This window comes from Semicossyphus pulcher, unplaced genomic scaffold (assembly GCF_022749685.1).
Source record: "Semicossyphus pulcher isolate SPU_LCO1_2020_fin unplaced genomic scaffold, fSemPul1.0.p SCAF_17, whole genome shotgun sequence".
In the NCBI taxonomy this organism is placed as follows: Eukaryota; Metazoa; Chordata; class Actinopteri; order Labriformes; family Labridae; genus Semicossyphus; species Semicossyphus pulcher.
Window position 1 is genome coordinate 20679595 of NW_027211681.1, and position 16376 is coordinate 20695970.

Here is a 16376-nt window from a genome sequence, read left to right on the forward strand (position 1 = left end):
TCCTGCCCTCCATCACTCCCAGACTCTCCATCCCTCCGCCACATGGTGTTTCTCATTTGCTAAATGAGGAATCCAATAGAGTTAGATTAAACTTCTGGACTCTCTTTGTAGAATCTTTACAGGGAGCCTTTTAGCTGCCACAGCTTGCTCGCGCACACATAATACAACACAGTCTGCCAGTGTGAATATTTCTCCATGTTTAAGACGGGGAGGGCTAATTTGATCATCCGTGTTTAAACAACAAAAAGGAGGAGATAAGAGGATGATAGGGAGCGCGGGAGGGAAGACATGCTGAGCGGGACCGGGAGATGCAGACGAGATGAAATGATACGAGAGTTCCCTGGAGAAGGAGGATGTTAGACGCGCTGACAGAGGGAAAAGAGGAGCGTAGATCACACAACCATATGGCATTTTGCTTTCCCCTCTTCTTTCGCCATCGCGTCTGTCACTCCAGGAAGAAGAAGACCATCTGCACAGTCTCCCCTCGCTTTTCCCATCTCCGTTCTCTCTCCTACGAGTCTTTTCTCCTCCCTGCATGCTCTCTCTTGTCACACAGGTGTTCCTGCTGGCCTCATTTGTCTGTCTGCTCTCCTCAGACACACGGCCCTACTTAACAGGCTCAGTTCACATCCCCTTGTGCTCATTATCGTCGGTCGCTGCTGCCATTAAGCCTCCACTGATGGCGACTAGTCCCTGCCTGACCTCTGCCTCCAAAATTGGACAGCTAATGGACACCCTCCTCTTCCTCTCTCCACATCTACCTCTCCCCTGTCTCCCTCTGCGTCTTCCACCCACTCCTGCCACCCGTCGTCTGACACCAGACCTTTCAAATGTGAACAAATTGTGCAAGAAGTTACTCGCTGCACATTGAAATTAAAGCCTTATCAGTGTTGGGAGAAACTGGGAGAAACTGGGAGTGATAGAGATCCACCATTACTTCCCATTTCTCTTTTTTGTGTCACTTCACTTATCTTCCCATTAATGACACAACCTCTACCCTGAGCCGGAGTGTCACGGTGTCAAGAAGGTACAGTGGATATGTGTGTGTATGTGTGTCATTTGCCTGTCTTCCTGTACCCGCATATCTTATTCCGTGTGACAGTGGGATATGACTTTTCAGCTCTTCCTCTCTCTGATTAAAAAAAAAGAAGAGAGATAGAGAGAAAGAATGAGAAGGAGGAATAAAGAGCAGGGAGTTAATTACCACCTTTCCTCCTTCCTCCCTTCAAAGGGGAGATCAAAGCTGCTCCTCGCCTCCCTCTGTCTTCCCTCCGTGCCCCCCCTCTTCCTTACACCCCCGAACCCTTCACCACCCTCTATCAGACCCAGCCTGTTAATTTGAAGTCCCTGCTCCTCCCTTATTGGAGATCTACATATTCATTGGTTAGACATGTGGGAACTCAATGATCTTCACACATAGCAATAAGAGTTAAATGTCGGCCAGCTCCAGCCATGTTTTAAGACGTATAAAATGCTCTGCCTGAAATAATAAATTGTGTCTGATAAGTTTTTTCTGCAAAATACGTTTGATTAAAAATCCTCCCAAGGCATCTCCTCCTTCTCGGTCATTACAAATTCACAAATCTGCATAGTCCCCGCCCACTATGCAAATTAGCACCCGCCAATCAAAACACGTCTCTGCCATTGTTTAGTGGCAACTTGTTGAAACTTAGTTAGCTTGAAATAAAGTAATTAGTAGTTACGATGGTGATTAAAGCTGGCTCGCACATTGCCCAAGTGGTTGCACTCGTACTTGTACTCGTAAAATTGCACCGATGCAACCGCACCCGATACCAGTTTACAGCTTGACGTTAGCCTCCCGTTAATTGAGCAGGTAGGCGGAGCAGGAGCAGTGACATTTTTCAGAAAGAGGCTTAGTCCTCACAGACAGCACTATACACTCGCGGCCAAACTGAAGCTAACAGAGTGTAAAATAATCATTAAGGCAAACTAACTTACATATTCATGGTTGCACTTATGTCAGTGCAGTAAACAAGTCCGGGCATGTCTCCCTCACTGCCGCGTTTCGGGGGGATGCGCTGTGTAGTGCTGCATTCAGGCGCGCTCAGAAATGGGAGTGCTCATCACGTGACCTTTTTTACACTATATGTGGTATGTTGTGTTTTACTGAAATCCACTCAATGTGTTATAAGTTACACCAAAGTAAGATGTGTGGCAGTGTCATGTTTGTTTGTTGAGTAAAACAAAGTTGAGTGTTAAAATGTTGCAGTTGCATCATTCTGTCAATTTGCTTTGTTACAGTCAGAAAGTGAGGAACATCTGATGAAAATGATGATGCTATTAAAGTCATTATGAGAACTGTAATGATATTATAAAGTACTCTGTATCGGCAAGTACCCAAATGTAAGTACTTGTACTTGTACTTGGTCTGAAAAAAAGTGGTATCGGTGCGTCCTTAATGATATGCATAGCGTCACCCCGTCCATTAACGGGATTGGCTCCTTAGGTTTGTGACGTCTCAAACCTGCCAATCTGAAAACGTGTTGTTCAGCCTGTCCTTGGTACATTGCAGTTTAATAGCAGGCAGGCCGAGCCATGGAGATGACTGCTGATGTTGTCCCTGATATGTCTTATAGCACATGAGGAACACCACATGGAGATGTTTACAAGGTTAAACACTTGACACTGGAGCTGGTCTTTAAACATATTTATATTGCCTCATTCTACTGTTTTTATACTATTTTGCTGAATTGATGTTACACCAGTCAAACTGTTCACAATCCCAGTGGGCCCATTTCTCATGAGAGGCCATTCACCCCATAAATCATACTCACACACTCCCAATCATAATTTTATTTGCATGTACTGTACACCTCCATACTGTTTTGGGCCATAAATCATTCTTCAAATATTCTAAACCTCTCTAAACACTATCATCGAAACTCGCACACGGCATCACAATGTCTCCAATACATCATCATCCCCTGTATGGTAGTGAGTTTCAGACAGTAATGTTGTTTATAAGAGAGAATTATGGCGTGTTTGTGTAAGATTGAAAATGTGTCTGGAATCAGAGACAACAGCCGTTTAGGGGGAGTGAAGAAAGTTTAACTCAAACTCTCTTTCTGTTCAGTCAAACTCTGACAAACAGCTGCTCTCTATCACATATGCTGTCATTATCTGTTATACACTGTCAGTCTCATACTATAATCCCCCTTAGACCATCATTCTTTCATAATCTATAACTCTCTTCTGCTTGAATCTCCATATTTACAACACAGTGTCATTCTGAAATTGTTACAATTTCATTTAGCAGATGCTTTTGTCAAAGTGACGTACATCTGAGAGGTAATACAGGGGGGGAACAAAGTCAGTGAGTTCCAACAAACAGCTTCACGTGTGATCGGAAACAGGTGCAGACCAAGACCAGGCAGGTTTACACATACAGGAGTTTGACTTGGTGTTAAACGGTAGTACTCCTGCTGTCAGGGGACTTAAATATAATAGGCTGAAAATAGACAATAAGAATGAAATATAAAAAAGCAATATAATACTAAATATGTACACCAGCTGATCCTAATCGACATCACCAACATCCTCAATGACATCATCATCGTATCTTGAGGGCAGCTGTGGCTCAGTTGGTCCCTCAAGTTGGTCGTCTCTTAATCGGAAGGTTGGGGGTTTCGATCCCTGACCGCTACAGTCACATGTCGAAGTGTCCTTGGGCAAGACACTGAACTCCAAACTGCTCCCGACAGCATAGCCATTGGGTATGAATGGGCATAGATCCTGATTGGAGATTGGCACTTAAGCCTTTACCATCAGTGTGTGAATGGATGAATGTGACATGTAGTGTAAAAGCGCTTTGAGCGGTTGGAAGACGATATACAGGTGCGATTTGTGAAAAAATCAGAGGGGGGGATGTTTCAGAAAAGTTTTATTTAAAAAAAACGGATATCAGAACTCTGTTCTTTCCTCATGCGCAGTTGCGGACACCTAGGGGCTGCGAAACCTGCAAAAATGAAATCCCCCTTTCAGCACCATGGAAAGCGCCACATGGTCAGGCGTGACAAAACACTTATTTACAAACAATAATATTGAATAGAATAAAATTAAAATGAAATAGGCTAGCACAACATGCTGTCAACACAAAATGAAAGAGGCTAAAGTGTGTGCCGACTTGTCAGGTTAAGAAAACAGTCGGCTGTGATGACTTCTGTCTTCTTTTTCTCCTTTCCTGTGGCGTGGTCATCTGTGGCATGTCGCCCCTCTTTTACCCACATCTCTGCGTATCTCTGGGCAGGGAAGGAAGATAACCCCCGGTCCATTTACTGAGATGAACAGCAGGCTGTTCAGCGTGGAGATGTTCATTCTATTTCTATTGTCTGTGAGAATATGGTTCATGGCACTGAATCCTCTTTCACATTCTGCTGTTGACACAGGGAGCGCGGAGTCAGCGTGCTTTGCGCAGATTCTCTCCTGTGACACCTTTGTGGAATTCCTTGAGGAGTATGGGACTGGTCGCAGCCTCACTAGCGAGAGTCTTGAGTACAGTGGGAAGTTTGTCGTCAACATATAGGATGCGCTTGTCGGATTTAACACGGTTGTCAAATCCCCCCCGGCAAATCGCACCCTGGCTATATAAGTCCATTTACCATCTCCATCATCAATATTATCAATAGTATCATTATTATTATGTATTTTTTCAATAGGTATATTTGTGTTAGTGTGTGCTAGTGTGTGCGTGTGTACGTGTGTGTGTGTGTGTGTGTGTGTGTGTAGCTGTGTCGACACCGTACCAGTGTTATTGTCTGCAATTGAATACCTTTTTTTTCAAGGCAAAACAATATACCTAATAATTTTCAAACATGACAGTTTGATCAACACAGATTTGTTTGGTTTTTACTTGAAAACAGGACATGAGAAAAAAAGAATATTGATGAGAGTTCAGCTTCTTTGTTGTTGCACAACAATAAGACATATAATACATATAATATATATGAAATGAGAATAGAGTCAGTTGGAACAGAGTTGTCACCCAATCACTTTATTCTACTCTTTCACAAATGCACCATGTTTGCGATTCATGTCCTAAACTGCCTCTCATATTTTCTCCGTCTGTCACAGATCCTGAATCGGAACTCGTCGCTCCGTCAATTGTGATCGGACCAAAAGACACTACAGTGGTGGCCGGCAGCGAGGCGACGCTGGAGTGCATTGCTAATGCCAGGTAAACCTCTGTCATGTACATGCACGCACACCAAAGCCTGAACAATTAATCAGTTAATTTCCTTCTGGACAGCGCTGTTTTCTTCCAGGGCAATTAGAGGACACGCGTAGTTCACACGCTCATAGAACGCACGACAGAAGTTGGATCACAATCCCACCTGACATCAGCGGAGTTCCATAACACACCCACAAAGTCACAGTGGCCCATGCCAAGTACTCTATATCATGTACAGATGTTTTTCCAAGCAACAGCAAATTCTACTTCAGTTAAAAGTTGCCATAACTCAGCTGAAATCACTTTCTGCTCATCCCTCAGATAATACATTCCTCCCTCTGTATCCCATAAAGGCAGCTGAGCACCGCCTCTGTGTATTCAGAGTTAAACAATGCGGTGTATAAGATCACTTTGGGTGGAATCTTCTTTCTTCACCCCAATGTTTCACCTTATTTCTATGTATTTAAACACTCTACTTCTTTGTATCTGTTCTGTTATTATGTATCACACACTTTATTCATATTTCTGATGCTTGAGGACGGAGAAATAACTGCAGGGAAAGTTTGCCCATTTTTCTACCTCCTTCAGGGAGCACAGCACGGCTCAGCCAACTGTCCTGGAAGAAAACTGCGTTTGGATACCCACAGCTACATCCTCGCCCAGAAGAGAACATTATCAATACTTAACATGCTATGATATGCTCTCAGTTAACTTCTTGTGCATCAAGCGTCGGTGGAAAAGGGGCCGAGGCTGCTTTGACCGGATAAAAACACTGTTTAGCTGAATCATCGGAGCTAAACGTGTGATATATTCTGCGCTGTACTTGCTTCACATGCTGTTTCATGCGTGGACTATTTGTACAGGGTTTTATCTTGGATTGTCTTATTTGGACTGGGGCAGTCCAGCTGCTCTGTTCACTGAGAGCTCAAGTCCCATTAAATGTTACTCTGCTGCTCTTGACCAGCACTTGACCACTTTGTAGCACTCAAGGTGCAGTAAGAAAAAATCAAGTGGCTTAATCTGTAACACATAAAACAAGGTGGAAACATACTTAGAGTGTAAGAGCAATCTAAGTAACAACATTCAATTCTATTCAAACAAACAGGTATAATTGCGACAGAAGAGACATTTTTGTTACATTTAACAAAGTTATTTTTGGTCTGTGGAACCAGCTACAGTGGTATTCTCGCTGCATTTCCTCTGGCAGAAACAATCCACTTGACAGCGGCTATTTTTGATATCAGAGAAGCACCCAGTGAAATACTCTCACTCCAGAGGGATAACTCTGCACCCAGGGAACAAAACTGAAACCGAACAGCCAAGAAGAAGAAACTATTCTGTTGAAGTTTGCCAGAAAGAAAAGTGTGATCAGTGAAATCAAGTGCAGCGCTGAAGTCTTGGGAGCAGCTGCTATCCATATCCATTAACCATTAATCAGTCATATGCACCAAAGCAGTCCTGGTAGACTGCTGAAATAATTAGGAGTGTGATCAAAAACAAGCTTTGCCAGGAGGCCTGCTAAAGGGCTGTTAAATCAGCTTCTGCTGTTCTTTTGTTGTGGACGAGACCCACTGCAAGGGCACATTAGAATTTTGACAAGACCAGCTCCAGTCATGTTTTCAGACATATAAAATGCTCTGCTTGTGTCTGATATGTTTCTGCAAAATACGTTTAATTACCTTGCAAAAATCCTCCCAAGACATCTCCTCCTTCTCCCTCATTAAATATTCCTGAATCTGCATAGGCCCCGCCCACTATGCAAATGTGCAACCACCCCCTCTGTTGCGCAGAGCTCCACTCAGCTAGCTTAAAATGTAGTAATTAGTAGTAGTAACGGTAACATTAGTAGTCAGTAGTGCGTTTGCAAAAATTACGGTTACAGCTGGCTCGTGCGTCGCTGAAGTGGTTGCCATAGGTTGCACATAATGATATGCACAGCGTCACCCTGTCCTTTAACGGGATTGGCTCCTTAGTTTTGTGACGTCTTAAACCTGCCAATCTGAAAACGTGTTGTTCAGCCTGTCCTTGGTACGCTGCGGTTTAAAAGCAGACAGGCCCAGCCATGGAGATGACTGCTGATGTTGTCCCTGATATGTCTTGTAGCTCATGAAGAACACCACATGGAGATGTTTACAAGGTTAAACACTTGAGGGGGGGGCTTTAAGTACCTCAAGATTTAGCTTTTCAACAGAGAAGTGTATCGTTAAAACAGGCCTTTTATGTCTGACATTATATTAGTTACAGTTGGAATCCATATTAAGTGAACTTGGTTGTACGTCCATCCAAACAATCCACACTGGAGTGGTTGTGCATGTGACTTCTTCAACATAATGGCTTTTAATGAGTTCAGTTATTCTGCTGAACTGACTCGATTTACATCCAAAATATTCGTCTTCTTTTCTTTCCTCCACTTCTTTCACCTCACCAACTTTGCACCATTCACCATGATGTCGCTGAATCACCAGCTTTTCTTCACCTCCTCCACATCACTTATTTTGACAGTCCTTAAGTAGTGCCGTCTAATGTCATCAAAGAAAGTGAATGCTATTAGAATCAAAACCAAAGGATGCAATTATACTAAATCAAAACTTTGTCAAATGAATGGCCTCTGAGCTCATTTATTTTGGAGGTATTAATTCAGCTGCTTCTACTTCACAAGCAGCCTCCTAATCCATCCCATTTAATTACCAATTTCTGTCATTGTTTGTTTAATCACTTCTAATGAACCTCTGTAATGTTATTTCATCAGTAGGAGTTTGTTTTTCATCATATTAAAGTAAAGTGTGTCTGGACAAATCCCAACACTTAACTGTGACTTTTTTGCTGTCCCTAACAAAATGCACCCCGGTGGAAGTTCCAGCTGCTGGTTACATAATCAGCTGTTTTCTTTGTAAATCAGCAGCAAATTGAAATTCTGATTGCTTTTAAGAAACGCATTGTTGCATGAAAATGCACCCAAATAATTTGACCTGCACTTTTAACAAATAGATACATCCATCAATTATCTAAGGGGGGGCTGGAGCCTATCCAAGCTGTCATTGGACGAGAGGGGGCGGGGGTACACCCTGGGCTGATCGCGAGTCAATCACAGGGCTGACACACAGAAACAGACAGCCTTTCACACTCACACTCACCTACGGGCAATTTGGAGTCACCAGTTAACCTAACAAGCATGTCTTGCACTGTGGGAGGAAGCCAGAGTACCCGCAGAGAACCCACGCATGCACGAGGAGAACATGCAAACTACACACAGAAAGGCCCCCAGCATCCGAGCCTGCATTCCACCGAGGAGCCTCCTCGCTGTGAGGCAACAGCGCTAACCACCGCACCACCGTGCAGCCCGAATAGATACAGCTGTGTAAAGTTGGTTTTACGTGAATACACACATAAACATGAAAGAAGGTGTCTTGATGTTGTTTATCTGAAACAAAATTTCACTTTACATGAAAAGCCATTCCTCCCCTCAAGATCAAGGGTAACTGAGTGAAGCCCCTTCATGCTGAGTAGAGCCGACTGCTCTGATATACAGACTGTCATCACTCATTTCCTGCCTCATTGACACATAAACTGATGGATTTAATATGCTGTAATTGCCTTCTGTCACTGTTTTTTGTTTGTTCGGGGGGGAGGGAATTCACCCCTTATCCAATTTTTTTTCTTGTTTCATATTTGTTCTTCTCTGCTCTCCTCTCAGACCGGTCGACAGCCTCACGGTGTCATGGAAGCGCGATGGGCGCCGGCTGGCCGGTGGGCGTCGGCTCGTTATCCCTGCCCCTACCTCTTCTGACACGGGGTTATATGTTTGTGAAGCATTGCTTAGCAACAGCACCACCAAACCTGTGGAGGCACGGGCGCAACTCACTATATTGGGTAAGAGAAAAAGGCAGCCATTCACACACTCACACACGCTCACATACAAACGTCCTAACATTATCCTGGGTATGCCTGACCCATCAAGTCTGAAGCCCCCAAAGTGTGCCATTCATTTCTGTTTAAACCTTCCTGTCGTCCTTTCCTGTGCATTTTATGCTCCCAGCGTTGTTTCACTTTCCTCCTGCAAGCGTGATTGTGAACACCGCGGGCTGTGAGACCGCCAACTACAGGACTACTCCAGCTTGATCTACCGTCCACAGTCACCAACAAACTGCCCATTGTAGTCACAAACAGCTGTTATATTCATGCTCACACCACTTCATCCATGCATGTGTGTTCTTTTACTTTCACACATTAGGGAGCAGCACAGACACACATGCCTGTTTGCCCCGCCGCTAAATTAGTTTTGTTCCCTGGAGTGGCCAATCAATGAGAGAACACTGAAAGCACTCAAACAGGAGCGCTCTCGTCACAATTCGCTCCCGTCCTCGATGTGCGTGCGTAAATGGAAAACAACGCGCACGTGCACGCGGGCAGGGAGCTTGTGATTGATGAAGCGCAACTTTTTTTCTCACCCAGTTCGTCAGCGTCTTTTTGATCTGCGGTGATTGCCGGAGCGAGGGAGCACCTTACGCAGAGAGAGCAAACTACCCACGCCTACAGAATACTCACAAGCAGAAAAAGGCCTGCCTGAATATTTATACCGCAGTAGCCCGCTCTCAATCTACCGCCAACTTTTGTACCTCTCTCTATCTCGCTCTCTACGTTATCTTCCTTCATTAGGCCAACAGGGCTGTTATGGCCTGCGTGGCAAGGACGAAGTCTGCATACATTGGAACGTATCAGAGGAGTAGAGGCAGAGGAATGCACTGGTGCTGACTCCTGTTTCTGCTGTGGGCTCAACAGGCCTTGATGCCATGAAAGAGATTCCTTAACAGAATAGTGAATGCGTCTTTGTGAAAGACACAGACAGCCTCAAAGGTATTCATTATTCAATTTCATTTCTTTCTACCCAGATCCACTAATCGGAATATGTATGACACCGCATGCCTGTGTTGTGTACTGTACAGACTACAGCTGCAAACAACCATATATCTGCTGTTGTTCTCCATTCTTGTTTTGCAGGCACACAGCAGGGAATCAATGAAAGCTCCAAGCTCGAAACCAAAACACCCAAACGCTCCAAAATCAGTTTTGTTGTGCGTCGAGGTCCTTACACTCACCTCACTGAAGGCGATTAATGCACCTGTGTTATCGGTGTCACGCCACACGGCTGTTATTCATCTCTTGTTTTCCTCTTCTCCCCTCGCTGCACGGCTCGCTCTCGCTCTCGCGCTCTTGTCAGAAACGGTGCAGAATTCCACCATGCACAATAAAGATAGGAGATGTTTGGGTTTAAAAGTTACCACAAAGTAGAACACAACTTTAAAGACAGTGTCGAATAAATGCAGCGGCGACGTGGGAGTCTGCTCCTTTCCACACACAGTTTGTCTTTTGTTATTGCCACCTCAGTTTTCCCAGCCACCGTGTGAAGCAAGAGAAAGAAATTGAGAGAAATAATACAGGCGCAAAGGGATTTATTCTTTTACTCTTCAGCCTACAACAGCATTAAATGACAGCAAAGTGTCATTATATGATATTTTTAAACAAGCTGGAAAAAACAGAAATGAGGAACAGGAACTTCTATAAAAATGGTTTCATCTTGTTCAATCAGAATTATATTATTACATTATGCACACTCATTATTTAGTTGAAACATTGGACATTTCATTCTCCTCAGAGTCATTTCTCAGTAAACAGGTGCCACTCTTCCCGAGATGCCAGACTGAAAATGAATTAGCCAGACTGTCTCCCTCTCCGCCTCTCTGGGCTCGCCGTGTCAATATCTGTCACTGAATATTAACAAATGTTTTGAAACAAATGGAGCATAAGCAGGAGTGGGTCATTTCTTTCCCACCATTTAGCACTAAACACCAAAGGGCACATATTCACTTTCAAATCAAGGGAAGCTAGCGTTTAAAGCGATGCTAGTGAAGATGTTTAGTTTTGGCAGCGAGGTGGAGCCGTTTAAAAAGAGGGATTTTACCCACGGGAGTGTCTGCAGATGTGTTTTTCTACTGCGTGTGGTCGTTTCAAGGCAGAAACCCTGTCCCGCAATGACACTCAAGACAGTGAGGGCCGAGAGGGGGACCCATTCTTATTCTGCAGGGCTGAGTTTTCCACTCTTCTCACTTAAAGAGTAAATACTTCTGGAGGGCAAACGCCTTTTTAGGGCATTATTAGTATTTCAGATGTGTAGCACACAGCAGGGGATGTTTTTAGTTTTAGATATTCAGTTAGAGATGTTATTTTGTCCATATGTTAATAACTAATGTGTATATTTCGACAGCTTTACACTTTATTTCCTCACATTTTTATTCTGCAGGGCAAAGTTTTCCACTCCAAATCTCTTTATATACGGTCTCCGTTAAAGAATAAATACTTGGAGAGGGCAAACTACTCAAGTTTCTTAAGCTCTTTTTGGGAAGCATTATTAGTATTTTGGATGTGTTGCACACAGCAGGGGATGTTCTCAGTTTTTAGAATTCAGTTTGAGATGTTATTTTTTCCATATGTTAATAAATAATGTGTTGTTTATTTCGATTGCTTTACATTTTGTTTCCTCACATATTTATGCAGAACCACCTTCTCTGACTGCTCAGCCGAAGAGGAAGATCCTCGGGGACCTTGACAGGAACGTAGATATCCCCTGCGTGGCTACAGGTACGCATAATTAAACCTATTATAAGGAGTCTGGTTTAAGTGGTATAAGTCTCAATGTAATAACTTAAAGACACGTGTACAGAATAGAATCAGCACAGAGATACACACTCTGGGGATCAGATCAGATTAAAAGGATAATTGTTTCTGTCCAAACTGGCTTGCAAGATATTTCCTATCAATGCAAATCCAATGTGTGTCACTTTGCGTAAAAATTCAAACCTCACCAGTCGTAGTTTGTTCTGAAAAGTGGGTCAAGTGGGTGTGCTGATAAAATGACAGTCTTGTTAGATGTTCTCTCTCTGTTTGCTCGGACAGTGTTGACAGTATTGAGCTGCGGTGTATGAATAGTTACACAAACCGGGAGTGTTGTCCTAAAAAGCACCATAATGTTGGAGGATATCCACTTGATTTGAAAAACACAGACTACTGAAGCCTCAAATTGGCTTTAGCAGAACTTTAAAATGCTTTTTTAACAGAATTGGAACTGCATATATTTTGTCCCCTTTCTCTGCTGCTGAAATTGCTTTAGGAATGGATCCAGTAAATAGAAGGAATGATCACAGCACTGATTAGCTCTCAAAACAAACTAGCATCAAAGCTTGAACCGCGCCTTAAACTAGGCTGTATGGCATGTGTGCAACATGTGACCCCATCTTGAGATTAAAGTGTTCATACCAAGGACTGTATATGTAGATGGATGACACGTCTCCTTCTGCTCTCATTGTACAGGATTCGAGTCAAAATAGCCCCTGTGGCGGGCACTGCCATCTTGTGATGGTGATGTCATTTGGAGCCAGAGCTGCGCATTAGACATCAGTGTATGGAGCCGCTGTAGCCACTACCGCTAACCAAAACACACACTTAACTTACGGAAAAACACAGCAAGGATCCCACACATTGGCGTGTTTAACAGCAGAGCAGCTTCTTGTGTTGGTCTGAAGCAGATGTTCACAGATATGTAAACTTCAGTGACTGTAGTGATTGTTTTAGTTACGCTTCCTCTCGCCGTTCGTCATCTACTCTGCTTATCCAGAACTGATCGGCTGCAGGAGCCGTATTTGTCAACAGAGCTGTCAATCATCATTTTTACAGCATCAAATAACTCATGAAAACTACTCCTATCAGAAAAGTTAACACTTGGACCTTAATCAGCATGATAAGAACTAACTATAATGACAGAAACCATGTTTGAGAAAAATGTATTTGACGTGTGTTTTGGATTTTATAGTTTGACTCATGTCCCATCTGTTAACATGGAGGAGGTGGGCTTTATGACCTATACTGCAGCCAGTCAGCAGGGGGCGATGGAAAGGGTTTGGCTTCACTTTTAGGGTGCTGTCATGGCGTCCATCTTTTTATACAGTCTATCGTTAATACCAGTAGTGGGTGACCTCACTCTGAAAGCCTGCGGTCACAGAGAGGGGTGACTATCGACAGCTCGCTTCAAAGGCTTTCAGGACTGAACTCAGTTGTGATGAAAGCTGTCAAAAACTGACAGAATTATATCTGTTAAGAATAAAAAAAAGAAGAGCTTGACCTACTTTCTAAGCTCCGCACAACTTGGTCGATCAGGGTGTAATGTAGGTGTGTTTCCAGAAGATCTGACGTGACCCCCTTACTTCTTACTCTTTATGCACATGTAATAACATTTGCTGTGCAAAAATGGTTCCTTTGTCCTTGGGTGACTCTTGTCCTTACAGTTTGCTGAGGTTTGGTGTCTTTCGGTATGTGAGAGCTTATATATGGCCTTCATTGACAGCACACTCGTGATTGACATGCTGAGACAGAGCCTCAAAATTGCACTTCTTCACAAACTCTTGTTTTTAAATGGATTACATGAGAACATTTCTCTGAACAGGGTCCGACAAAGCTCTGAAAACTGCAACATAGTCCTTTTTTTCTCCCACTCACGCTGAGCCAGTTTAAGTTCCTCCTCAGTAATCTGATACAGTGACAGTGTAATTAAATAGCAGGGGCCTGAGGGTATGAAGAGAGAGATGGAAGCTGGGTGGAAGAGAGAGAGACAGATAGAGCGAGACAGGGAGGGGGTGAAAAATACCTCACACATGTCTGTGAAAGGTTGACACCAACAGATTTGGTAAAAGTGTGGGATTTATACCTCTTTTTCTCACATGCACACACGCACACACACATGGATTTGGAGGGTTAAGAGAGTAATTGCATGATCCCTTCTCCTATCATATCTGGCTTGTCCATCAGACAGGTGGAGCTGACACTATAGCTATCTGGTATGCCGGTCCTGCCTGCATATTTTATTCAGAATGTTTTTTGGCCCCTTTTGCCACCCTTACCCTGCCACCCACACCCTGCAATCAATATATTATTAGCAGTCATTATGCCTGCATGCATATTTATAGCGACAGAGTGTATAACAGACAAGACGGATGGGTGAAAAAAGTTTGTGTGGCTCTTTTAGTCGGAGTTGGAATAGTTTGCTCAGCAGTGAGGTCAGCTGGCTTGTTGTTTAAAGAAAATTAAAAATGTCATTTTCCATGTACACACACACACGCACATGTGTAGGCTTGCCCCAGCCCAGGATAGAGTGGTACAAGGATGCAGTGCCTATTTCCAAACTGGCCAACCCTCGCTACAAGATCAGCGCAGCAACCGGGCTGACGGTGCGCCGGGTTCAGCCAGGAGACGGGGGAATATTCCAGTGCATTGCTCGCAACGCTGCCGGAGAGATCCAGGCACACGCCCAGCTCCTCGTCTCCAGTGAGTTCCTGTGACAAACACACAGTAATACATACATGTTTACTTCTGCTCTCAGGTCTTTGCCTTAAGGAGCCTTCAGCTGATGCCACTGTTGTCTTTTTCTTTAACTTTCTCTCTCACGTATTTGAATTTACTCTTCTTCCTTTTCATCTCCTTTATTTGTCACTCTTTTTGCATAAGCATTAATCTCTCAAGAAAGCTTTTATAATCCAGATTATTTTACCAATATATTGGTTAAATGTCAGAAAATAGTTTTAAAAAATTGTGGAAAAGTTTCTCAAAGCCCAAGAATATACGATCAAATTGCCCTCAACCAACTTAATATTCTCTTCACAATCAACTAATACAGGGAAGAAAATGAAATTGTCACAGTCAGGAAGCTACATTTTTGCTTGAAATAAAATGTTCATTTAAATAAATGTCTGTTAAGCCACAATCTATCGCCAACTGAGGTAACACAATGGTGATTGAGCCTATGGCCCACTGACGAAAGCCTTTGCATTTGCAGTATTACAGACTGGCTGTCTGTGGCGACATTTGTGGAAAAAATCACAAGTGCCGCCCAGTTAGTGACGCGTTTTCCATCAGTCAGTCAGTGAGGAAAATCAAGAGTTACAACCGTAACAAAGGGAGCCAACCGTAGACGCCTGGTTAAATTGGGAAGTACGAGACAAGTATGAGAGAGTGCAGTATAAAGGCTGCCAAAATGAAATGGTCACAGTAAGGAAGTTATGATCAACTTCAATGATAGTCAGTAGGTGCATGTTATTTTTGTGTCAGTTGACTTATTTCTCAACTATTTGTTTCAGGTGTATTGTTCTTATCACCCACTTTATCCTTTTGCCAAACCCTACATGCGGACTGTTGCTTCAGTCACTCACTTTAACTTGAAAATCACGTGCCCGGCATGCGGCTTTCTTCTCAAAGTGAGTTTCATTCAGTGAGTTTTTTCAGAATGCCGATCCAATCGCCGCCCAGCTGGAATGAAAGACTGTTTTGTTTTTGTTTTCTGACTGTTTTAGTTAGAATCAGTCACACGTTCTGCCTGAACTTCATATTTTGCCGTTATATTTGTCCCAGTAGATTAAAGTTCTGTTTAGCGAGCGTTATAATTAAAAGTCCCCATGAAAATTGAACTCGCCACCTTTCACATTTATGCACACTCACGGAGCACTAAGTAATGAGTAAAACCTCCATTGATCAAAGAGGAAGCACGTGTTGTTAAATCAAAGCTGTCATCCTTTCTTTTTCCATTCTTCTCTTCTGTTCTTCTGTAAGCTTCCCTCTTTCTGCACTCATTTTCCACTAATGACCTCTAAGAAACCAATCAAGTCTTTCCTCTCATGCTCTCTCTTTGTGCTTCAGGTGTGGCCCCCACCTTCACATTACCCCCGTCTGACCAAACAGTAACTGATGGGAACATTGCCCTGTTTACCTGCCAAACAAGTGGAGCTCCAAAACCTGCCATCACCTGGAGGAAAGGTAACAGAGCGCACACTCATCAGTACACACCGACATCGAGTGTTAGTAATTAAAATGTGCTTAATTACTTTATTAACCTAAAGGCTATGTTATTATTTCCTCTCTCTGTGTCTGTGTGTGCAGGATCACAGGTTTTAGCTAGCGGCTCCGTGCAGGTTCCCAGGTTCACACTGCTGCAGTCAGGTGGTTTGGAGGTTCAGCCAGTGAGCTTCCAGGATTCAGGAGACTACACCTGCATCGCCTCCAACTCAGAGGGAGCCATCAACACCACGGCTACACTCACCGTCTGGAGTAAGACTCATACGCACACACACAATGAAACAGTTCAATATAC

At 43.4% G+C, this 16376-nt stretch overlaps 1 protein-coding gene across 1 annotated transcript in view; it reads left to right on the top strand.

The window, feature by feature from the left end:
• LOC138594264 (protein sidekick-1-like) overlaps positions 1–16376 on the top strand; it is a 252273-nt gene that overhangs the window by 147536 nt on the left and 88361 nt on the right. Inside the window, exons 6-11 of the mRNA XM_069665307.1 lie at positions 5092–5194; positions 8883–9058; positions 11741–11824; positions 14366–14560; positions 15926–16042; positions 16166–16333. Coding sequence (XP_069521408.1) covers positions 5092–5194; positions 8883–9058; positions 11741–11824; positions 14366–14560; positions 15926–16042; positions 16166–16333 — 843 coding nt within the window. The remainder of the gene's footprint in view (positions 1–5091; positions 5195–8882; positions 9059–11740; positions 11825–14365; positions 14561–15925; positions 16043–16165; positions 16334–16376) is intronic.